This window comes from Panulirus ornatus, chromosome 27 (assembly GCF_036320965.1).
Source record: "Panulirus ornatus isolate Po-2019 chromosome 27, ASM3632096v1, whole genome shotgun sequence".
In the NCBI taxonomy this organism is placed as follows: Eukaryota; Metazoa; Arthropoda; class Malacostraca; order Decapoda; family Palinuridae; genus Panulirus; species Panulirus ornatus.
The window spans coordinates 14,329,714-14,356,361 of record NC_092250.1 but is presented as its reverse complement, the minus strand read 5'-3'; the positions used below and the strand labels follow the sequence as shown (position 1 = coordinate 14,356,361).

Here is a 26,648-nt window from a genome sequence, read left to right as displayed (position 1 = left end):
CTTCTATACATGTGGCACGACATGTTTCGTGGAGACAATCCACCTCATCAGGTGCCAGTAATTAACAAAATCATCTATATCCCAACATCACACTTGAGTCCCGCCGTCTAGCACCAACCAGCACACCAGACCAGACAACGTGGGTGTGCATATGGGTAAACTCTTAGATGAGTGAATCGGTGAGTGAATGAGTAACTAAATGATGAGTTGCTGACTCCTCACACCTCCAAGACATACATGTTAATTAAGGGCCATAACATTGACCTGATGTCGTAGTTCAAGTCGCTGTGTGACAATGTGATCTAATTAATTTTTTTTCCTCAGAGTTCCAAACAAGGAATTGAAATCAGATCCTTCTAATTCAAGGAGTTAATTAGCTTCCATTCATGGAAAGAACGTGAAGAGAACCTAATTATATTGTACCACCTTTTCAAAGTCTCTTGTCGTTCTCCTTCAAATTTCCATTTATCATTTTCTTTGAGCTGAGTTCCGCATTTTCTATCGTTTTATTCATAAATACCATCTTTTCGTCTCTAATATTACAGGCACTGCATTATCTCCTCTTTATCCTTCACTAATCACTATTCTAAGACTAGGGTCAGCTTCTTTCAAATTTACTTTCTTCCTCCACCTCCACTAACTTTTTGCATTACATCTTCATTCCACCATCCTGTACCTCTCTTTCCACAACCTATACAAACACTCTACCACACATCTCGGTGGCAGCTTATGGTAACGCACCTTTAAACTGCTGCTTGCATCCACAACATTGTTTTAAACTCACAATATACACCTTCACAGTCTCTCCTTTTACCAATTATCTTCCATGGGAAGTTATGCTTTACACATTTCCCTCTCAACCTTTCTACTTTTATTCATAATTCTTTTTTTCTAGTCTTAAACCATCTGCAGATGAATGATAAGCCTAAATATAACTAACCATCTAAGATGACAATCCTTGTCTCAGCCATCTCCTGGACTTTACTTCAAGCACACAACCTAATCTCATTCTTACTAGAAATATATCAATCATGCTCTCGCCTACTCTATTTTTCCTGAGCGTGTATCATGTGTATATTTCATCATCTTCATGTGCTGTAGTCGGCCTAGACATCTGCTCACCTAATGCAGGAAGTGAAGTGTTTTGGATACCTGGGAGTGGACACGGCAGCGAATGGAACCATAGAAGCGGAAGCGAGTCATAGGGTGGGTGAGGGGGCGAAGGTTCTGGGAGCACTGAAGAATGTGTGGGAAGAGAGATCATCATCTGAGAGTGGAAAAATGGGTATGTTTAAAGGCAGAGCAGACCCAACGGTGTTGTATAAGTGCGAGGCACGGTCTACGTGTATCAATTATCAAAACGCAGACTATCCTCGTCTTCATCATCTGGAACCACACATACGTATACCTTTTTACTCATCTTATAGGGAGAAAGCTCGATACAAAGGATCACGTCCGTAAAAAATGGGAAGAGTAATTTGAAGAAATTATTGGATATTGGGGTTGAATGAGACGTGGGCTATTGGTTCATTAGGGTCAGAGGTGAGGAAAGAGGGGGAATTAAATGGAGAGGAGAATTGCATTACAGAGGATGAGGTGAAAGGAGCAATATCATCGACATGGAAAAGCCCGAGTTTTATAGAGTGGTGAGCGAGATGGTGAAGAGTCGAAGTGAATCTCACGTTAAGGGGATCTAGGAGAGAGAGAGAGAGAGAGAGAGAGAGAGAGAGAGAGAGAGAGAGAGAGAGAGAGAGAGAGAGAGAGAGAGAGGAAGGGCCGTCATGTACCTGGCTAGTGGACGTAGACGCCAGTCATTTCAATAAAGGCTAAAGGCAGCAAAACAATCATAGACGAACGAGTCTACCGAACACAGTCGGCAAGGTGTTGGATCAAACGGTAACGAGATCACATTACAGGAAAGACGATTGAACCCCCATTACATAGGATCGGAATACGATGCGTCTCTGATAGGGGGAAGAGGTTACGTAAACCAGATATTTTTCTTTTTGCTCTGGCGGACGCTGGGAGAAAAGGCTCTCGAAGAAATAAGGAGATAATGCATGCAGGAATCATGGATTTTACGAAGAGTATATGATACGGTGAGAAAAGAGAAGCCTCTGTGTGGCATGCAAGGAAGATCTCTGAATGCCGTGGTGAGTTTCAACAGTAACAACAGTTGCTCACGCGCGCGTGAGAGAGTGCGTGGTGGCATGAGTCGTGTTGAGTGATATATATACGAGTGCGTTCAGACTATGTGATGCCACTGTGCTTCTCCTTATGTCTCTCTGAAAGAGATGAGAACAGGGGTGTATATATATATATATATATATATATATATATATATATATATATATATATATATATATATATATATGGAGAAAGAATACTTCCCACGTATTCCCTGCGTGTCGTAAAAGGCGACTAAAAGGGGAGGGAGAGAGGGAGGGAACGGGGGGGAGGGAGGGGCTGGAAAATCCACCCCTCTCTTTTTTTTCAATTTTCCAAAAGAAGGAACAGAGAAGGAGGGGAAAAGGAGGATATTCTTTTAACGCTGCCTCGCTACTGCGGGAAATGGCGAAATTGTACGAAAAAAAAAGATATATATATATATATATATATATATATATATATATATATTATCCCTGGGGATAGGGGAGAAAGAATACTTCCCACGTATTCCCTGCGTGTCGTAGAAGGCGACTAAAAGGGGAGGGAGCGGGGGGCTGGAAATCCTCCCCTCTCGTTTTTTTATTTTTTAATTTTCCAAAAGAAGGAACAGAGAAGTGGGCCAGGTGAGGATATTCCCTCAGAGGTCCAGTCCTCTGTTCTTAACGCTACCTCGCTAATGCGGGAAATGGCGAATAGTATGAAAGAAAACGAAAGATATGTGTGTGTGTGTGTGTGTATGAATCATACGTGTCCATGTCTGAGTAGCAGAGTTGACCTCATCTCCACAAGGTCACCCTTGCGTCAGTAGTACCCCTTATCACCGGCAGGTGGGAGTGGCAGCGCTACGTCAAGGATGACCCCGGCCTCTCAGATGACCTTCTGGGCGACCCGCGCGTCTTCGTCCTCCACGTCTGGAACCTCCACACCCGCCACGCCCTCGTGCGCCTCTCCTCACAGCAGCCGTACGCCCGCGCCGCCCGCGCCTCCTGCCCAGTCACCGTCGCCCACGCCGGCCCGCTCATGTGACCCCAGGGTGACCCTCTCTCGTAAATGACCTCAACACACAGTTACGACTCTCCTCCATAAGTAATTGCTCCTTAATATATATATATATATATATATATATATATATATATATATATATATATATAGATAGATAGATAGATAGATAGACAGATAGATAGATAAATAGATAGATAGACAGATAGACAGATAGAGATACATAGATAGATAGATACATAAACAGATAGACAGATAGATAGATATATAGATAGATAGATAGACAGACAGATAGATAACTAGATAGATAGATAGACAGATAGATAGATAGATGGACAGATAGATTTATAGAGATAAATAGACAGATAGATAGATAGATAGATAATGTTGATTCCCAAACTCACAACTCAATATATGTGAATGAAATCAATAGTTTCCTAAAGACACGACTTGCAAATCCTCCTTGACCCTAAAACTGTAAGAAACCATTTAAACATTTCCGCATGGATTCAAATCACCAGATCGTAACAAGGTTACGTAAGAGCGCATCGTTCAGCAGTGATATGTATGCAAATAGCTCTAGATGCAACAAACTCCTTCCTTAAACTTAAGTTTTTTCTTTTTCTAATTCAAATGTAATGATAATAAAAACGACTCCATCAAAGGCAGGCTTCTCAACGTATCAGCTACACAAATAAAATCTCTCGCTAAATTTAAAATTCCTTTGCCCAGTGTTCAATAAACCTCAAATAACCATTGAATTAATGGTCTCACGGCAGCGCGTGGCCTTGCTAGTAGACCCGTTCACCAACTTCCTAAACTAACTAGTTATTTTTTTTTGGGGGGGGCCGCCCTCTTGTTGAACGGGTTGTGTTCTGTCGTCCTTGTAGTACGGGACATAATTCCGTGTTGCAAAGACTGGCTGGCAGGGGAGTTGCCAGACACCGCTGGCGGGTCTCCAGTCTTGCCATACTCCCAAACTCATCTTCGTTTAAGACTGAGTTTTGAGATCAAAATCGTATGTAGCAGTATTCTAAATAGTCGGTACGTTAATTGAATACATTTCCTACTGTTGCATCAAAGTCTTATATAAATATTTGTCTAACTAGATGGCAACGTGACGTGGGGGCAGGATGAGAAAGATGCCAAATATATACAACATAATAATTCTAAGGTTATACAGCAAGGTTAAAAAGGATGAGTTGTCTATGGAATGGATCAATTCTTAATCTATATTCGCTCACATTTTCAGTCTAGTCACAAGATTACGTAAAAGTCATTTGTAGTCGTAAGGGAGATCGACGAGTTTAACATAATGTGAATTTATATACACGCCTTGTGGTAATCTGTGTTCTATCTCTACATAAAGACACACATGACACTATTGCACGTACGGGGAACAAAAGAAATTTTTTGTTTGTATCTACCTTAGTGACCTATACAATAGCACAGGCAAGAACATTCCCCAGTCAAAGGTCACCAACTTAGGTAAAAGGAATAATGAGAATATATATATATATATATATATATATATATATATATATATATATATATATATATATATATATATATATATATATATATTGTCATAATCAGGAATCCGCGTGTGCTATAAATGTTTATAGACTCGTCAAGGAAGAGATACAGACTCGTAAAAGAAAAGAGATTATAGGAAGAGGGAAGAGACGAGAGGAAGAGGAGGAGGAGGAAGAGGGGTAGGAGGAGAATTCCACCACTTAGCAACTCGAGGGAAGGAGGAGGAGGAGAAGGTAACGGTTGATCCTCGAGTGATCAGTATCCCCATAGAAACTGTGGGAAGCAGCGGTTATAAAAAAAAAAAGTGCCCCAGGTCAGAGTCTTGAAGGAGAGGAAGGATAAACATATAAAGAAAGCTCACTAGAAGTCCTAAAAATTATACCCTTTAGAACAGAGATCTGCAGCGAAGCAGGAAGGAGTGTTTCGAAAAGAGAAGCAACGCTAGGAAAATTGATGGGAAGGAAGGGAAAGCCTTTGACTCTACCACTCGGTCGTAGAGAGGTGGATGGAAGAACTCATATATGGAAGAACTCTTGCCAGGGGCAAGACAAATAGCAATGACATCAACAGAAAACCCTCAAGCTCCTGGGGGAACGAGACCTTCCTTTTTTCTTTTATGTTGATTACGTGGGGTTTTCAGGAGAGAGCTGAGGCTATGGATATGTTGACACAAGTCTGAGCTGTAGGGGGTCTTGAAATTGGACAGAGGGGAAAACGAGTGAATTCTAAACAGTTCGTGAGTTAAAACGAGTGAATTCTAAACAGTTCTCAGGAGACATTATTGTGGAAACAAGTGAATTATGAAAAGTTCTAAGGAGACATTATTTACGTTTCTTTTTCTTTTATCTTTTTTTTATAGTATCAGACTGAATTGAATTACCGTCTCTTCATTCTGTGGGAGGGTAGAAAGGTCACCTTTCTAAAGAATGTAGTGGCAGTAAGGTACGCTTCCAAAAGGAAGGAAGGCCCCCCCCAAAAAGACGAACACAAATGAACTACTGACTCCACAGCTTGAATCACCTATTCTCCAGCTCGTTCACCTGCCTCAAGGCATAATATTACGCTGGCCGAAGCATATATAACTATGAACTACTATCATCTATCATTCATGTAATCACAACCTTGTACACGATTCATGAAGAATCTATCAGCAATCTAGTTAGTGGCACAAACTCTAAAGGGAATACAAATCTATTTCACCACGTTAATGAATGAATGATCAACTTTCTCTTTTTTTCTTCTTCTTCTTTCGACATAGCTCCACTTTTTTTTTTTTCTAACGTCAATTTCAATCAAAATCGAAAGATGAGGGAAGAAAATAAAATCTATCCAAATTACAGGAAAGGAGTGGAGGGAATTTTAGGTGTTGTCCAAAGCTACGTCATATGTCTTAGAGGGGGAGAGGTGGATGGGGGTGTCTGTCACTTGATATTGCACCACAATCACCAAGACAATCGTACCAAGCCAGCAAGCAAGCTAAGCAACGACACCGATCCAACCGCAGATCGAATCACAGCCACTGAGTCCAACAGGATCTCAATACAACATTACGCCATCATCAGCATAAAGCGAACACCGAAGATAGGGTAACGTAAGGCTCAGAATCCCGTTTTCTGTTAAGACTTTTATATATATATATATATATATATATATATATATATATATATATATATATATATATATATATATATATTATCCCTGGGGATAGGGGATTAAGAATACTTCCCACGTATTCCCTGCGTGTCGTAGAAGGCGACTAAAAGGGAAGGGAGCGGGGGGGCTGGAAATCCTCCACTCTCGTTTTTTTTCAATTTTCTAAAAGAAAGAACAGAGAAGGGGGCCAGGTGAGGATATTCCCTCAAAGGCCCAGTCCTCTGTTCTTAACGCTACCTCGCTAACGCGGGAAATGGCGAATAGTACGAAAGGAAAGGATATATATATATATATATATATATATATATATATATATATATATATATATATATATATACATATATATATATATAATATATATATATATATATATATATATATATATATATATATATATATATATATATATATATATATATATATATAACTTCTAGAATTAACGCTAGAGGCTGCAAGTTGGATGGCAAAATGCTATGTTGCTATACTCGTTTAAATTACATTTTTTTTTTTCTATAATGGGAATATGTCCTACTAATACAACAGTAACACGAGGATTGTATGTCTATCTAGGATGTGGCTGAGGATAGATGAGGTGATAGACATACAGAAGAGAACAGGTGAACAGTCCATTCACAAGAACGAATGAATAAAGTATTGAATATTCACTGAATGAATGAATAACGTATTGAATATCTACTGAATAAATGAATAACGTATTGAATATTTATTGAATAAATGAAGTATTGAATATGCATTGAATGAATGAATAACGTACTGAATATTTATTAAATGAATGAATAACGTATTGAATATTTATTAAATGAATGAAGAACGCATTGGATATTTATTGAATGAATGAATAACGTATTGAATATTTATTGAATGAATGACGTATTGATTATCTATTGAATGAATGAATAACGTGTTAAATATCTATTGAATGAATGAACGACGTATTGATTATTTATTGAATGAATGAATAACGTAGTAATTATTTATTGAATGAATGAATAACGTAGTAATTATTTATTGAATGAATGAATAGCATATTAATCACTTACTGAATGAATGAATAACGTATTAATTATTTATTGAATGAATGAATAACGTATTAATTTTTCATTGAATGAACGAATAACGTATTAATTATTCATTGAATGAATGAATAACGTATTAATCATTTACTGAATGAATGAATAACGTATCAAATACTGCAACAAGGAAGTTGAGAGAGTGTGCGTATTCTCTCTGGCCTAAGGGAAAGGCCAAGTGGGAGCAGACATGATGAAAGTATCATAAAAGGTGAATAATAATTAAGATTACTAGATAAATGGCCTTCAACTGGCAGTGAACACTAGGAGATAAATGGCCCTTCAACTGGCAGCTAACACTAGGAGATAAATGACCTTCAAATGGCAGTGAACACTGGGAGATAAATGGCCTTCAACTGGCAGCTAACACTAGGAGATAAATGGCCCTTCAACTGGCAGTGAACACTAGGAGATAAATGGCCTTCAACTGGCAGTTAACACTAGGAGATAAATGGCCCTTCAACTGGCAGTTAACACCAGGAGATAAATGGCCTTCAACTGGCAGTTAACACTAGGAGATAAATGGCCCTTCAACTGGCAGTGAACATTAGGAGATAAATGGCCCTTCAACTGGCAGTGAACAAGGCAATAGACTTATTGTACTCTTCGATACTAATTCAGACCAAACAAAGGCTCAGATGAGGAGCAATACAGGTGTGCTGGGTCCACCAAACTCCATCATCTAATACTACAACCTGGCAAATGTCTTCTTGAGTAAAGAGCTAAAAGGGTTTCTGATCACACGTATTAGGATTACAGTGTAGGGAGGGGAGTATAGATGAATTTCCCCGTTGGATTATTATTATTATTAATCAGCATCATGGATGACAAGCCTAGATTCTGAAGGGCTTTGTGTACTGGGAGGTACAAAGGATCAATATTAATCAAGATGTAATGAATGGGGGATGGAGAGGGAGGGAGAGAGAGAGAGAGAGGGAGAGAGAGAGAGAGAGAGAGAGAGAGAGAGAGAGAGAGAGAGAGAGAGAGAGAGAGAGAGAGAGTCTCCCTCCACCCAGGTCATCAGAGTTGAAGGTGGTAGTGGTGGTGAGGTGGCAGTCGTGAGTGTGTTGATATGCAAAGTGGTAACTGTATCGAATACCCTTTTTTTTTTTTACTCCATGCGATGCATCCCTTTATGTGATCGTTCAACACCTTCATACATCTAGGATGTAAAATGTAAATCATTTATCACCATAAATCTATGACGATGTAACAGAGAGAAATTCAGTATTTATTGTTTTTTATCCCTTTGTGCTTCGTCTCGCGTTCCAGTACATCATACTGCTTGATATGTAAAGATAGGCAGATGTTTCGAGGGTACAGCAAAGATACGAACGAAGAAGAGGGTGTGGCGTAGTGAAGATAGCGGTGTAGTGAAGATACCAGCACGGTGATGAGAGTGTAGTGATGATGATCGCCTTTGACAGGCAGATGTTTCTAGGGTACACCAAAGATATGAACGAAGAAGAGGGTGTGGCGTAGTGAAGATACCAGCACGGTGATGAGAGTGTAGTGCTGATGATCGCCTTCGACAGGCAGATGTTTCTAGGGTACAGCAAAGATATGAACGAAGAAGAGGGTGTGGCGTAGTGAAGATAGCGGTGTAGTGAAGATACCAGCACGGTGATGAGGGTGTAGTGATGATGATCGCCTTTGACAGTACCTTTCGAAATGCCTCTTTGACATAAGAACTGGTCTTTTGGTAATTACAAAATACATTTAAATCTCCAATCTAAACTACGCATATTCCTCTCTTCTGCTACGAAAAAAGCTAAGTACATCTGATGACACACAACGAAGTTGAGTTTTAAAGGCCCTAAGTATTTAAACTTTTCAGAAATGGCCGTTTAAAGTGCAGTGACTAGGGCGTTGGACTCACAAAGCCGTGAAGGAATGTCAACAACGCGAGCGTTTTTCAACAACGCGGGTTTAAATCGATGCAACTTCATTTTAAAATCCGATTGTTGACACCCGGGCGGCGGGCCGCCATAAGCGAGAGAGAGAGAGAGAGAGAGAGAGAGAGAGAGAGAGAGAGAGAGAGACAGCTGTGATGGTAAATGCATTTATGGTAATTTAGTATACCTTTTTTTTTTTTAATCCAGTACAGTCAGTTGGGGAGCGAGCGAGCGAGCTAGCTGGGTCTTTGAGATTAACGCTGGAGACTGGACGCATATGAAGAAAACGCAACTGCTTCCGTTTTGTTCGTACATTTCAAAAACCTTTTCTCGGCTCTGTTTTCACTTTTTCGTGGCCTTTTAAAACCTCTTCATGGTCCTAATATTTTTTTTTTTCTTTAAAAAAACCTTGCAGACCAAGTATGCCTGCCTGCGTTTATACTGACTTTGCACCGAAGAGATTTCTTGAAAACGCCGTTTTAAAAGTTAGTACAGTATACTGCTAGAAATGATGTCACTATTTTCAACATGGTTCATCCATATAGCGGTATCCGGCAGCTACATCTTGAGGAAGGTGTGTGTGTCTGTGGGGTAAATACAGAGTTCAAGGAAGATGGAGAGTGGATATTAACACCTCATATATGTATATATATGTATATTGGAGAGGATCACAAATGGCGTCCTAGCTTCGTCTCTTCGGTGTATATCAACTGACTGTTATATTTCCCTCTTGTGTCTCCCCTGATGATGTAATTATTACACGAAAGTGCACTTGGGAACTTATCGTGTTTCATTTTCCCCGTGGACTCATAGGAATATCTTAATCATGCGCAAAATTGTGATCCTTTCTAATATATATATATATATATATATATATATATATATATATATATATATTTTTTTTTTTTTTTTTCATACTATTCGCTATTTCCCGCGATAGCGAGGTAGCGTTAAGAACAAAGGACTGGGCCTTTGAGGGAATATCCTCACCTGGACCTCTTCTCTGTTCCTTCTTTTGGAAAAAAAAAAAATTACTATTATTATTATCATTATTACTATTATCATTATCATTATCATTATTATTATTATTATTATTATTATTACTATTATCATCATTATTATCATTATTATCATTATTATCATTACTGTTATTATACATGCTTGAGAGATCTAATATGTGCTGTTTCTGCGTGCAGTCAAGCATTTCAAGTTCTCTCGGTGTATATATATACCATTTCCTTGCTACGATTAACTCTCTGATCCGGGGATTTCCTTGTTGCATGTTATATACTGATTTCTTGCGCTTTTATCCTTCTTATCTTTCATGTTATCATGATACGTCAGTCACTGTTATGTTGTGCAAGTCTGCATTAACCACTCGTCTGTATGTCTGTCTCTCCTTTGGGCAGTCTCGTGGATATCTATTTAATTACTACACCTGTCGTAATGCATTAAACTGTGTAGATACACAGAATCTAAGCTTACAATTACGTAATGAAAATTCCTTCACAAAATTCATGTATTTATTGTTGCGATAAGTGATTCAATACTAATGAGTACACACATCTAGTCTTGTGTACCTTAATTACTGAAAAAAAAGTATGGGATTTGAGGAAATCAATGTTGAATTAGGCAATAAGCAATTATATACGATCGTAATATACATATATATATATATATATATATATATATATATATATATATATATATATATATATATATATATATATATATATATTCCTATGAGTCCACGGGGAAATGAAACACGGTAAGTTCCCAAGTGCACTTTCGTGTAATAATCACATCATCAGGGGAGACACAAGAGAGAAATATAAGTCAATTGATATACATCGAAGAGACGAAGCTAGGACGCCAATTGGTAAATATACGATTGTCCAAGACATTCTATGGTAATGATAAGCCACCCTAGAAAGAAGTAAAGATAAATGTTATAATTACCCATAATAAGGAAACCCTTTTCCTTCATGCTTTACCATTTTCTTTTATCATTCATTTTGGTTTGGTTTGTCACTGAGAGGTGGCGCTGTGGACGGCGGCAACTTAATCTAAAGGCATATCATCCGTAATGACACGTCTTCACTTTCTCTCTTCCTTGACCCAATTAGCCCACCCAGTGGGCTGGAAGCCGATACAGAGCGATTATATATATATATATATATATATATATATATATATATATATATATATATATATATATATATATATATATATATATGGAGTCCTAGCTTCGTCTCTTCGATGTATATCAACTGACTTATATTTCTCTCTTGTGTCTCCCCTGATGATGTGATTATTACACGAAAGTGCACTTGGGAACTTATCGTATATATATATATATATATATATATATATATATATATATATATATATATATATATATATATATATATATATATATCTTCTTTCTTTCTTTCATACTATTCGCCATTTCCCGCATTAGCGAGGTAGCGTTGAGAACAGAGGACTAGGCCCTTGAGGGAATATCCTCACCTGGGCCCCTTCTCTGTTCCCTCTTTCGGAAAAAAAAAAAAAAAAAAAAAGTGAGAGGGGAGGATTTCCAGCCCCCCGCTCCCTCCCCTTTTAGTCGCCTTCTACGACACGCAGGGAATACGTGGGAAGTATTCTTTCTCCCCTATCCCCAGGGATAATATATATATATATATATATATATATATATATATATATATATATATATATATATATATATATATATATATATATATCACCGATAGGTTCAGGAAATCATTTGAACCAAAAAGCATTCGATTAAGTTTAACCATCTTATATAGACGCTGTAACTCCTTCTGTGGTATAGATGTCGAGTGCAATAGATGGTTCTTTATGTGATATTTTATGTGATACTTTTATGTGGTATTTTATGCGGTACTTTTGTTTTATTTTATGGTACTTTTGTGGTACTTTATGTGATATTTTATGAGGTACTTTTATGTGATATTTAATGGTACTTTGTGATATTTCATTTGGTACTTTTGTAATATTTCATATAGTGCTTTAATGTGGTATTTTATGTGGTACTTTTGCGATATTTTATGTGGGACTTTTATGAGGTATTTCATGTGGTACTTTTGTGTGATATTTTATGTAGTACCTTGATGTGACATTTTCACAACTGTCATTTAATAATTCTAATACTTCTCTAACCTTGAAGTGAGCTTCTGGCTACAGAGAATTTCATTTTGTATCGTATCCAATTTGACAATTGAGACATCTTATCGTAGACAGGAGCCAATTACAGATAACACGGCAACACAAGCCGATAACACTTCTAGAATAGGATGTATCTGCCTCACTTCCTCGTGCTGAGAAGTTGGTTCAAAACAATATGAAAGGCATTTGCTGCTCTCAAATAATTGTCAACTGACTAACACTGCTTACAAGTTGGCATTCGGACTTATGATAGATATATCTTCTTCTTCTTCTTCTTCCTTCCGTTATTATTCATCAAGACAGTGAATATATAGATGAATTTCTTTTCCCACATATTCACAGTCCTGAGCTGCCTCGTACATGGGGCGAGACAGAGAGAGAGAGAGAGAGAGAGAGAGAGAGAGAGAGAGAGAGAGAGAGAGAGAGAGAGAGAGAGAGAGGGGGGGGGGGAAGGACTGAACATTCAATGTTAAATTTCTTATGAAACAAAGTCAACTTATTCATTCATTTTTCAAAGTCCGTTATTAAACGCTGTCGACAATTACCCAATGTCCCTGAGCGCTAATCTTGTCTCGTGTTATTTCGTTTTGAAAATATACGAGTATTTCAAATGCATGATTGCATACAATATATTCGAATGAAAAAAAAAAAAAAACGGTTTCAGCCGTTTATTAATTTATTTCTGCTCATGTGTTTCACCTCATAAAAATGAAGTTCAAAAATATAGAACGGATCCACCCGTTGCCAGGCACCACCACCTGGAAATGGTGACGCATTTCGCAAGACGTGTGCTACAAGCCACACATATGTGGATATTTAAAGGCCTTTTAAAGTCAATTCACGAATTTCTCGTCGACCATTTATTGGAATTATGATTATATACACCAACACGAAGACTCAAAACTACAGTCGAGCGCTGTAGAAAATTTTATATACGTATTATTCGAATGGCTGTAAAATATTTGTTGACATTACAGACATGTCAATTCTCCAACCGATCGCTTCGAGAATTGCATGGCTACCTTAAAGGGTTTTACACTCAGTCATTCTTTAAAAAGTAAGTCCTTGAATTATGTCATAATCCAAGTAAGCTATCTCATTCTTGCTAGAAATTATTTAACCGTTAACAATAAGCTAACTGATCAGAATGTCTGTGGTGTCATGCGATCGACTGGACGACCCCCCTCCAAAAAAAGATATATATATATATATATATATATATATATATATATATATATATATATATGCCCTGTCAATGGATTGAACCAGGGCATGTGAAGCGTCTGGGGTAAACCATGGAAAACTCTGTGGGGCCTGGATGTGGAAAGGGAGCTGTGGTTTCGGTGCATTATTACATGACAGCTAGAGACTGAGTGTAAACGAATGGGGCCTTTGTTGTCTTTTCCTAGCGCTACCTCGCACACATGAGGGGGGAGGGGGTTGTTATTTCGTGTGTGGCGAGGTGGCGATGAGAATGAATAAAGGCAGACAGTATGAATCATGTACATGTGTATATATGTATATGTCTGTGTGTGTATATATATGTATACGTTGAGATGTATAGGTATGTATATTTGCGTGTGGGGACGTGTATGTATATACATGTGTATGGGGGTGGGTTGGGCCATTTCTTTCGTCTGTTTCCTTGCGCTACCTCGCAAACGCGGGAGACAGCGACAAAGCAAAATAAATAAATATAAATATATATATATATATATATATATATATATATATATATATATATATATATATATATATATATTACATCGTCTCTCTGGTCACCCAGAATCTTGTAAGAGTGTCTCCCTCAAGACCCAGATTAATATATATGTAATTTTACAACACGGGCAACCAACCGCGCGGGACACACCAGATGTTAGGTACACACACAGAGTTAGGCTGCCCAGAGCTGGGCGAGGCGTCTCCCTCCATTGTGCATGATAGGCTGCCTGTAGGCGAGGGTGTAAGCATTGTGCAGGACTCTGTGTCTGTGTGTGTGTGTGTGTGTGTGTGTGTGTGTGGGGTCAGTATTGGGAAAATGGTGCTGGAGAGGAGAGGGCGCACACACACACACTACCACACTACTATCCTGCAGCAGCTGCTTGCTGCTGTTACTGCTGTGAGCGTAAAGAATCAGGTTTGTATAAGATTTTCCCACTGTCACAGCCCAAAAAACACGACTACACACACACACACAGAGGCAGTGAGACTTATAAAATAAGTATGTAAAAACTGTCAGTCCTTCAGTGACCGGGATTGTAAGAGAGAGAGAGAGAGAGTAACCTCAATGTTTTTTCATGTTTCTATTCTCTTTACGTCTAGGGAGATGCCACATCCCTCACCCTGCATTCTCCAAGGCTTCAAGATATCACACTGGTCGGACATGACATGTTTCCTCAACAGGGACTGGCTCGTATTCGCCTCTCTCTCTCTCTCTCTCTCTCTCTCTCTCTCTCTCTCTCTCTCTCTCTCTCTCTCTCTCCGTGGCTAACATTACGAGCGTCGTGTGATGGGGTCGGCATGATAACACACACACACGGAAACAATATCATCTCTTATCTGCAGTATTTCAAAACACGTTGCATCTCATCTGCAAGGGGTAAGGCAGGGCGCTGTCCACACAACACGCGCGTAAGAACGAAACACAAATAAAATCAGTAATATTTACGTAATAGTCTATTCTCTTTGACCATATATATATATATATATATATATATATATATATATATATATATATATATATATATATATATTGGAAAGGATCACAATTTTGCGCGTGATCAAGATATTCCTACGAGTCCACGGGGGAAATGAAACACGATAAGTTCCCAAGTGTACTTTCGTGTAATAATCGCATCATCAGGGTAGAGACAAGAGAGAAACGCTCGTTGTATGTTTTGGACAATTACATGTTTACCAAATGGCATCCTAGCTTCGTCTCTTCGATGTATATCAACTGACTTATATTTCTCTCTGTCTCCCCTGATGATGTGATTATTACACGAAAGTGCACTTGGGAACTTATCGTGTTCCATTTTGCCCGTGGACTCACATTAATATATATATATATATATATATATATATATATATATATATATATATATATATATATATATATATATATACGCAGTGCACATGCTGTTATCAATAGCCTAGTTCTCATGCCACGCGATATCACTTATACGATAACACAGTGTGGCGGCAATGAACCCACAAAAGCACCTTTAGAAAAAAAGCAAAAAAAAATGCCTCTTTCCGACCATCCTCATCTCACCTCCTACCTAAATAAGGCCCTTCCCCTGACTGCATACTGATAACCTTCCCACATCAGTATACAGAATCAGGATACATAATGCATGGGTCGGGGCATCAGTATACAGCTACAATACACATTATGTATGCGACACTCGCACAGATCTTGTATAAAAAGGGGGAGAGAGGGGGCCGGTCTGATGTGATTACCAACATTTTGTCTGTAATGTTGCAGCCAAGTGATTTCTCCTCATGTCAGAGTTTATGCATTTATTCATTTATTATACGTCATCGCCGTCTCCCGCGTTAGCGAGGTAGCGCAAGGAAACAGACGAAAGAATGGCCCGACCTATCCACATACATAGGTATATACATAAACGCCCACACAAGCGCACATATACATTTCAACGTGTACATACATATACATACTCAGACATATACATATATACACATATATTTACTTATCTATTATTATTCATTTATTGACCACAGAATCACATGTCACAAATTTCTAAAATATACCGAAACCAAAAGTAAACCATCATCACCATAACATAAAACATTAATTATGGTCCAAATGGAAAATACTTATTATATAATGACTTAAACATATACATATTCATACTTGCTGCCTTCATCCATTTACATCGCCACCCCGCCACACATGAAATAGCCCTAATCCAGTCCATCTCATTCACGCTATATATATATATATATATATATATATATATATATATATATATATATATATATATATATATATATCATATCCATAGTTCTTGCCTTCATCCATTCCCGTCGCCACCCCGCCACGCATGAAATAGCCCTAATCCAGTCCATCTCATTCACGCTATATATATATATATATATATATATATATATATATATATATATATATATATATATATATATATATAATTACCTCATTTGTCCTATTTATGCAACCTAGTGGCTATACCAGAAACACTAACAACATTGAGGCCAACGTGGCAGGCGCGGAAGAAAACACCTGCAACCCATTACGTGCATTCCAATTCCACCATCATGATGTCCTGATCTTATCTCCTCGACCATCCATTCTCGCAGAGAACTCGCGAGAGAGAGAGAGAGAGAGAGAGAGAGAGAGAGAGAGAGAGAGAGAGAGAGAGACACCAACGCCCTCCTTTCCCTTCCCCCCCCCCCCAAACCCCAACAACAGCCACCCCAAATCCCTTCTAATCACTTCACACACATACACCAACCCCCCCCCCTCTCCAATCTATCTATTTATCTATCTATCTATCGATCTATCATCACGGCCGACCCAAGTGATGGTGATGCTCCTCCTCAATCTGTTTTAAAGAAAGTCTCCACCTCCTCCATCTCCTCCTCCTCCTCCTCCTACTCCTCCTCCTCCTCCTCCTCCTCCTCCTCCTCCTTCTCCTCCTCCATCTCCTTCTCCTCCTCCTTCTCCTCCACCTCCTCCTCCTCCTACTCCTCCTCCTCCTCCTCCTTCACCACCTCCTTCACCTCCTCCTCCTCCTCCATCTCCTTCTCCTCCTCCTTTCATCCTCCTCCCTCCATCTCTCCTTCCTTTCTTCTCCTCCTCCTTTCACCTCCTCCTCCTCCTTCACTTCCTCTCTCCTCCATCTTTCCTCCTCCTCCTTCACCTCCTTCTCCTCCTCCAATCTCCTCCTCCATCACCTCCTCCTCCTCCATCTCCTCTCCTCCTTCTCCTCTCCATCCGTCACCACCTCCTCCTCCTCATCCTCTTCACCTTCCTCCTCCTTCACTCCTCCTCCTTCCACCTTTCTTCACCACCTCCTCCTTCCTCCTCCTTCACTCCTCATCCTCCTCCTCCTCACCTCCTCCTCCTCCTCCTCCTTCACCTCCTCCTCCTCCTCCTTCTCCTCCTCCATCTCCTTCTGCTCCTCCTTCTCCTCCTCCTCCTCCTCCTCCTTCACCTCCATCTCCTCCATCATCTCCTCCTCCTCCTTCTCCTCCTCCTCCTTCACCTCCTCCTCCTCCTTCACCTCCTCCTCCTCCTCCTCTCCTCTTCGCGCCGACTTGAGACATGAGACTTTAAAAGGCGTTGGGGACAAGGGGGGTTATTCCGTTGAGGGCCTTTTCCATCACCGTGTTTATAATCTACCAGAGATCGCGGACATTTTGAAGAAGGAGGTCGGCGCGGGATTTAAGTGTGTGTGTGTGTGTGTGTGTGTGTGTGTCTAGGGGGAGGCGAGAGGGATGAATGCTTAGCGAGAATGGAGGTGGGGTGAGGGGAAGGGGAGTGGGAGGTGAGAGGGGAAGAATTGAACCTCAGTGAGAGAGGGGAGAGTTGTTTGCGTGAGGGCAAGACTTTTGGAGAGAAATAGTCTCGTGAGTGAGAAATATTGGGGAGGGGATTTTATGAGGAGGAGAGGGGGAGGGGATTTTATGAGGAGGAGAGGGGGGAGGGGATTTTATGAGGAGGAGAGGGGGAGGGGATTTTATGAGGAGGAGAGGGGGAGGGGATTTTATGAGGAGGAGAGGGGGAGGGGATTTTATGAAAAGGAGAGGGGGAGGGGATTTTATGAGGATGAGAGGGGGAGGGGATTTTATGAGGAGGAGAGGGGGAGGGGATTTTATGAGGAGGAGAGGTGGGAGGGGATTTTATGAGGAGGAGAGGGGGAGGGGATTCTATGAGGAGGAGAGGTGGGAGGGGATTTTATGAGGAGGAGAGGTGGAAGGGGGATTTTATGAGGAGGAGAGGTGGAAGGGGGATTTTATGAGGAGGAGAGATGGGAGGGGGATTTTTCGCGTGTGAGTGAGAGCTTCTCTACCAGTGAGAAATGCTATGTGAAATCTGCATAGGAATAAGACAGTCGTGTGTGTGTGTGTGTGTGTGTTGAACTGATAACGACGTTTGGATGGGAAATAACTGCATTGCTTGTGGGGGGCAGAAAATGCACATTTGAATGCTGGACCGGGTGTGAAGCAGGGGCGTGTTATTGTTGCGCCACAAAGGAAAGGCGACTGTGAGGGTGGTTGAACACAGGCCAGGGAAGTGTGAGGGTGGAGTGTGTCAGTGTGGTTGAACAAAGGCCAGGGAAGTGTGAGGGTGGAGTGTGTCAGTGTGGCTGGATACAGGCCAGGGAAGTGTGAGGGTGGAGTGTGTTAGTGTGGCTGGACACAGGCCAGGGAAGTGTGAGGGTGGAGTGTGTTAGTGTGGCTGAACACAGGCCAGGGAAGTGTGAGGGTGGAGTGTGTCAGTGTGGCTGAACACAGGTCAGGAAAGTGTGAGGGTGGAGTGTGTCAGTGTGGCTGAACACAGGCCAGGGAAGTGTGAGGGTGGAGTGTATCAGTGTGGCTGAACACAGGTCAGGAAAGTGTGAGGGTGGAGTGTGTTAGTATGACAGCACACAGATAAGGCAAGTGTGAGCCTGGGATGTGTGGGTAAGGTGGTATAAAGGCCAGGTGAGTGTGAGGGTGTGTTAGTATGACAGTACCCAGGCGACGGGAGCGTCAGGCTGGAGTGAGTTAATAGAGTGAGTTAATGTGGTGACAGACACACGCCAGGTAAATTGTGTAACAGCACCGTAGATCGCTTCAGAATACGTCAATCATGAATGTTTTCGAAATATATTTAGACATATATGTGACCCGTCTATGTAGATTTTCACACTCAGGTTGAATACATATAAATAAATTCATATACATAGAGGCCAGGAAAGCGTGAGATGTATAGGTATGAATATGTGCGTGTGTGGACGTGTATGTATACACATGTTTATGTGGGCGGGTTGGGCCATTCTTTCGTCTGTTTCCTTGCGCTACCTCCCTAACGCGGGAGACAGTGACAAAGTATAATAAACAAATAAATATATCACATCCATACAAGACGTGGTACGTATAAACAAAGTTAAGAGACCGGGGAGCAACAACGAGCGTAAAACTCTTTGTGTAAGACTCTTTCCCCCGTAACACCCACCCACACACACACACACACACACACACACACACACACACACACACCCCATGAAGGAGCGGGACCCCTATGAGGAAACCGAGGGTCATTAACTGAGTTATGATATATTATCCCATCAAGGGTCTAGAGCGGTATATAGCACACGGCTCTTAGCAATTTTTTTAGGCCCCTACTCACTCAAAGAGTTGAGAAAACACTCGACATGTCACTTGACCTCTGTGTCTCTCTCGCCCTCGTTGACCCCCACCTCCTCCTACCTCCTACCTGCATCTCCATTTCCTCCTCCTCCTCCTCCTCCAACCGAAGGGTTTACCTCCACCTCCTCCTCCTCCAACCGAAGGGTTCACACCACACCGCGGGCGTCAATCAAGCCATCATCATCGCTGGGTTTGCGATGGGGACTCCTCCTTCCATGGCACATAGACTCCCATCGGTCGACGATGCCCCGTTGCCACGCCGTGGGGCATCCGAAAGGGGGGGCCGCCTTCTGCCTCTTCTACCTCCTCCTCCTCCTCCTCCTCCCTCGCCTGAGATGATGCTCCAGCGGGGACTAAAGATGGGACTCTTGTTGCCCTTCCAAGTGAATGAAAGCCCCGAGGGAAGACGCCTGCTCCAGGAATGACGTATGATGACGACCCTACGTCTGCTGTCGCCGCTGGCGACAGCGCCCCTCAACGACACAGCCTTCCAGAGCTCCTCCTCCTCCAGGCTTGTCCCACCCCAGGCTGTCTCACTAGGCCTCTGTCCTCCCCTCTTACAAGCTATTCAATCCCGTCTCAGCCCCGTCTAGGTGTTCAGTTTCAAGTCCCGTCTCAGCCCTGTCTAAGTGTTCAGTTTCCAGTCCCGTCTCAGCCCCGTCTAGCTGTTCAGTTTCCAGTCCTAGGTGTTCAGTTTCCAGTCCCGTCTCAGCACCGTCTAGCTGTTCAGTTTCCAGTCCCGTCTCAGCCCCGTTTAGGTGTCCAGTTTCCAGTCCCGTTTCAGCCCCGTATAGCTGTTCTGTTTCCAGTCCTAGGTGTCCAGTTTCCAGTCCCGTCTCAGACCTGTCTAGGTGCTCAGTTTCCAGTCCCGTCTCAGCCCTGTCTAGGTATTCAGTTTCCAGTCCCGTCTCGGTGTTCAGTTTCCAGTCCAGTCTCAGCTCCGTCTAGGTGTCCAGTTTCCAGTCCCGTTTCAGCCCTGTCTAGGTGTTCAGTTTCCAGTCCCGTCTCAGTTTCGTCTTGGTGTCCAGTTTCCAATCCCGTCTCAGCCTTGTCTAGGTATTCAGTTTCCAGTCCAGTCTCAGCCCCGTCTAAGTGTCCAGTTTCCAGTCTCGTTTCAGCCCTGTCTAGGTGTCCAGTTTCCAGTCCCGTTTCAGCCCCGTACTACCACGCTAAACCCCCAGTGCCCCCTTATGGCTGTATAGTCCACCAAGTTTCACTGCCCCCCCCCCCCCCTTAGACGACATACTAAGCTACCGTCTCCATGATCCTCTTCGATTCCACGTCTCCATGTTCCTCTTCCATTCCACCTCTCCATGTTCCTCTTCCATTCCACCTCTCCATGTTCCTCTTCGATTCCACATCTCCATGTTCCTCTTCGATTCCACATCTCCATGTTCCTCTTCGATTCCACTTCTCCATGTTCCCCTTCGATTCCACAAACCTGAAATCCTTCAGCCGCAGAATCTTCACTCTTTCCAAACTCCTCCACGTCTTCCGCCGGAGAGAAAGTCTTTCTCTCTTCCCACTGCATTAGACTCTGGCATTAGAAAATGGACAGAAAATAAAACCACATTCGTGGTCAACCTCGGTATTTCTTACACCACGAGATATAGTAGCCCTCCCAACTCTTTCTCTCTCTCCCCATTGGACACTCGAATTTATTTGGGATTTGTGTAAATAAAAGAAAAGTTTATAAACATAAAACTCAAGTGCTGAAAGGAGGACAAAAGGAGCAAACAGATATGCCTGAAAGAGAGAGAGGTATCTGACTTTAACCTACACAGCTGCAGGAGTGCAGTGAATGTCTCAGAGATTCTTCACCTGAAGCAAAGTATTTGTAAAGTCGTTTTTTTGCTGAAACTATTTGGGGCTTTGATTTCGACCACTCTTATCGGTAAAGCATTCCTTATATAAACAATGTAGCAGAGGAAAAAGATTTTTTGTCTCATTCAAAGGACGTAACGACCAGGTGTTTACTTACATGAATACGATTGAGAAATGAAGAGAAGGATTTGAATTGGCATTTATGGATCTGGAGAAAGTGTATCATAAGGGTGATAAAAATTGCCTTATTTAAGGTGTTATAACTAAATGGCGTGGAAGGAAAACTAATACTAGACGCAATGAGTTGTTATGAATATGTGTGTGCGAGAAGGAGGTGAGGAGGGTAAGTGGTTTTCAAGTGGAGGTGGGGGGCGGCTGTGTCAAGGGTGTGCGATATGACCCACGTTTTTTTTTTTCTCCAACCTGTTTACGGATGGATGGGGTGGTGAGGGAGGTTGGGTCCACAGCATGCTAATAAGGGTTGGGCGCGTGTGGGATGTGAGTCAGCTGTTTTAACAAAAGACAGGGCTCAGCTCTGGCGGCGGATTCAAGTGAGAAATCGCAGAGGCTGATGACTGAGTCTGGGAACAATGTGTGACAGCAGGAAGCTGCCAGTAAATGTGAATACTATGTTCATGAGGTGTAACAGGGAGGTGAGAGTATTTCGTATAAACAGGAATTCTATGTTATCACATAGACAGTATAAGTCAATTAACATTAAACGCTGTAAAGGGAGAAAGAATTCTTCCCACGTATTCCCTGCGTGTCGTAGAAGGCGACTAAAAGGGGAGCGGGGGGCTGGAAATCCTCCCCTCTCATTATTTTTTTTTAATTTTCCAAAAGAAGGAACAGAGAAGGGGGCCAGGTGAGGATATTCCCTCAAAGGCCCAGTTCTCTGCTCTTAACGCTACCTCGCTAACGCGGAAAATGGCGAATAGTTTGAAAGAAAGATTATATATATATATATATATATATATATATATATATATATATATATATATATATATATATATATATATATATATATATCTTTTTATTTATTACCTCAGGCGTTGTTACTGACGGCAAGGAGAGAGAGAGAGAGAGAGAGAGAGAGAGAGAGAGAGAGAGAGAGAGAGAGAGAGAGAGAGAGACCTTACTCACCCTAGGTCCTATGAGCTGTTTCAGGAGGCCAGCGTCCTCTGGGCGGCCAAGCTTCACACTATCGCATCCTCGATCAACATCACAAACCAGCGTCGCGTTAACCCCGAGCGTATACTGTCTTCACTTGGAGTTCACTGTGGCGTCAAGCCAGACGTGTTATATTGTGATATTCTCCTAAGAACTTAGCTAAGTCCAAGATTGACACAGGTTTTCAATGGGAGGGGAACTTCGCATCATTTTCTCTATTCACTTTATGATGTTCTGTGCATTTTCAGTTCTCATAATTATATATATCATTTCCACGCATGTGCTAGGCAGCATCATGAACAAACGAGCAATGAACTTGCGCGCATCCATTTCTCCACACGTCGTGCATGGTGGACAGAAACCACAGCACATTATCCACAGCCAAGCGCCACAGACCACGCCATGGTTCACCTTGACCGCTTCATTTGCTCACCATTCTCACATCATCCCCATATAGCACACTGATCCAATCTATTCTATCCCATGCACGCCTCTAACCCTTCCCGAATGTTCAGGACCCGATACCTCAAAGCCTCCTTCGCTACATCCTCCTCGGTATCTCCCTTACCCCTTCCCATGACCACTTCATTTGCTCACCCCTCTCACACCTTCCCTATGTAGCACACTGATCCAATCTATTCTATCCCATGCACGCCTCTCATCCTTCCTCAATGTTCAGGACCCGATACCTCAAAGCCTCCTCAGCTACACTCCTCCTCGGCATCTCCCTTACCCCTTCCTTGCCTTGACCGCTTCAATTGCTCACCTCTCTCACACCTTCCCCATACAGCACACTGATCCAATCTATTCTATCCCATGCACGCCTCTCACCCTCCTTAATGTTCAGGCCCCGATACCTCAAAGCTTCCATCACTCCATCCTCCTCGGTCTCGCCCTAACCCCCTAGTTCTGCATCTCTTACTTTCGCCGCACGTTATACTCTTATTCAGTCTTTCCTCATTCGTTACCACACGACAGCACTATTGCGCCACATACCCTGGACGGCTCTCTCGCCATCAGGGTGCATTTACCCACCACAAAACGCCTCCATCTGATATTCCACCACTTAATCTTTCCACCTTACACCGCACATCGTCCCCAGGCACTACACTTTCATCTACACACGCATGCATATGTTTCTGTATTCATTAATGTGTATATATGTATGACTATATCTATCTCATATATTGTTTCCATACATATTCGCCATTTCCCCCGTTAGCGAGGTAGCGTCAAGAACAGAGGACTGAGCCTTAAGGGCATATCCTCACTTGGGCCCCTTTCTCTGTTCCTTCTTTTGGAAAAGTAAAAAAAACTGGAGGAGAGGATTTCCAGCCCACCGCTCCCTCCCCTTCTACGACACGTAGGGAATACGTGGGAAGTATTCTTTCTCCCTTATCCCCAGGGATATATATATATATATATATATATATATATATATATATATATATATATATATATAGGACAGACAAAATCTACATTTTTCAAAAGGTTACTAAGGGGGATGAGAAGGGTAATAAGAAATCCTCCCCTCTTTTATTATTACTTGTCAAAAGGAAGGAGGTAAATTTTTCTCTAGGGATTAGTCGTCTGTTCCAGACGCTACCTGCCTTAGGTGGAAAACGGCGAAAGCGTGCGAATGAAAGATTCTAATCGTCATGTAACCCTAAGATCCCATGTACTGGACTCCAGCAGCTTCCAGGTTGCACCCCATGTGGGTGCAGGGTAAGTTGGTCTCTTTTGGGGGAGCGAGAAAGATCTTCAACAACTCTGTACTCTTTCCCATCCGCTGATGATCATACAGCATCTACGAGGGTGACTTTTCGCTTGCGGTATTATCAACTACACGGCTTCGAATCCTGGGCACGGCAGTTAGCCCACACCCAACCCAGATGTTCATCCTCTCCTCAGGGTTTGTCGATAAATGGGTACCTGGTTAGGGCGGTGTGTGTGTGTGTGTGTGTGTGTGTGTGTGTGTGTGTGTGTGTATACACAAACAGCAGCAAAAACATGGTTCATTTATACAAACTCAACAGACTGGCCAACGAGAGCGTAAAACTTTCTCCCAGTAATAAAGTTATCTAAATATTTGTCCAGGAAAGAAATTACTTCGACACACACACACACACACACACACACACACACACACGAGACAGGACCGCCCCACGAAGTGTAAACCTCCGACCCCGTGCAGTACAAAAACAGATCACACACACACACACGAGACCCCACTCGGTTGTTGTCCAGCTCCATGTAATATGGTTGCACCTAGCCACCTCTGACGATATCTACAGCCTTCATTTACCGTGGCAGGTGCGCTCAACGAACCCCTCCCCCTCTAACCACCGTCTCCATGATCACCTAACACAAGGTAATTAAGTTCTGGCGGCTTCCCCCACGGAGGAGGACACACACAACATGGGTGGAGCAACTTTAAAGTTTATCTTTCTGACGAGGTTTTTTAGGGTTTTTTTCTTAAATTACGAAGAAAATTGCGAGTAAGTCGCTTAGCCTATAAATCCCTCACAATCTACGCTGTAATAATGCGTGACTCAGTGAGCCTTAACATTCCCAATAAACAAGAAATGAATGTTAATCTTTTCAACTCCTGGTGAGGCATGAGACGTAAATAAGAATAAGTGTAAATTATCTTCATAATAAACCCGTAATTATATACATGACTCCCTCATCTATCAATACAACAGTTAATAACATCCTAAGTTTGCATCCGTCTCTGTTCGTAAGAGCTTTCGCAAACTCTTCTGCAATCCATTTCAAAACAAAGCTCTCTTCCTGATCCTACCATTTTTGACGAGGCTTTTAGTTACAGCAGCGAGGCTTGGCTGAGTGCGGTAGTGTGTCATCTCTCCCAGGAAGCAGCAGTTCAGGGAACGAGTGGAAAATATACATATACGACGCTTAATATTGATCACGACCCTCCAGCGCGAACCGTTAATCCATGAGAGGTGGAGTCAATACAGATTTCATCAATAATAATTATGTTCACGTAATCAGTGTTGCTACCGAACTCTGCCTGCTTGAGGTTACGCCGCGAGTGAAAAGTCACCTGTGATATATCAGTCAGGTGATGAAACACGGCACAGTCTCGTCGTAGAACTTCTCGCTTTTTAAAGAGAACCCATCCTCTCCTTGCTACTGATTGTAGCGCAGCCTCGGAGGTGCTGGAGAACCCTTGGAGGAGAGGAAGGCGTGAGGGAAGAGATGATTAATAATGCTATCTTGCTCTGGGACTCGATCACGGTGTGTGACGCGTATGACCACAATTGTTATCATCGCCTCGGACTGAAACGAAGCTCAAGACAACACATGCACTCAATATAACACATGCACTCAACACATGCACTCAAGATAACACATGCACTCAACACATGCACTCAAGACAACACGTGCACTCAATATAACACATGCACTCAACACATGCACTCAAGATAACACATGCACTCAATATAACACATGCACTCAACACATGCACTCAAGACAACACATGCACTCAATATAACACATGCACTCATCACAACACATGCACTCAACACAACACATGCATTCAAGATAAGACGCGCTCAACAACGTAATCCACGAAGTATACAAAAATGTCACACACACACACACACACACACACACACGTACACAAAAATGTCAGACACACACACACACGCACACGCGCGCGCACATAAACACACACACATACACACACTTATCCCCACCC

At 41.9% G+C, this 26,648-nt stretch overlaps 2 protein-coding genes across 4 annotated transcripts in view; one reads left to right on the top strand and one right to left on the bottom strand.

Annotated features, from left to right (window-relative positions):
- The window catches only part of LOC139757583 (lactosylceramide 4-alpha-galactosyltransferase-like), a 30,188-nt gene extending 26,289 nt beyond the window's left edge, over nt 1–3,899 (top strand). The window contains exon 5 of one of the 2 annotated variants that reach the window (XM_071678198.1): nt 2,997–3,899. In XM_071678198.1, coding sequence (XP_071534299.1) covers nt 2,997–3,195 — 199 coding nt within the window. In that variant the 3' untranslated portion in view covers nt 3,196–3,899. The remainder of the gene's footprint in view (nt 1–2,996) is intronic. The other variant, XM_071678197.1, reaches the window with a different exon arrangement.
- The window catches only part of LOC139757588 (thyrotropin-releasing hormone receptor-like), an 833,567-nt gene that overhangs the window by 614,350 nt on the left and 192,569 nt on the right, over nt 1–26,648 (bottom strand). Inside the window, exon 1 of one of the 2 annotated variants that reach the window (XM_071678215.1) lies at nt 22,895–24,251. The exons of the other annotated variant lie outside the window; for it this stretch is intronic. The gene's annotated coding sequence lies outside the window, so the exon portion shown is untranslated. Of the gene's footprint in view, nt 1–22,894; nt 24,252–26,648 lie in introns of those variants that run through there. 2 annotated transcript variants of the gene reach the window in all.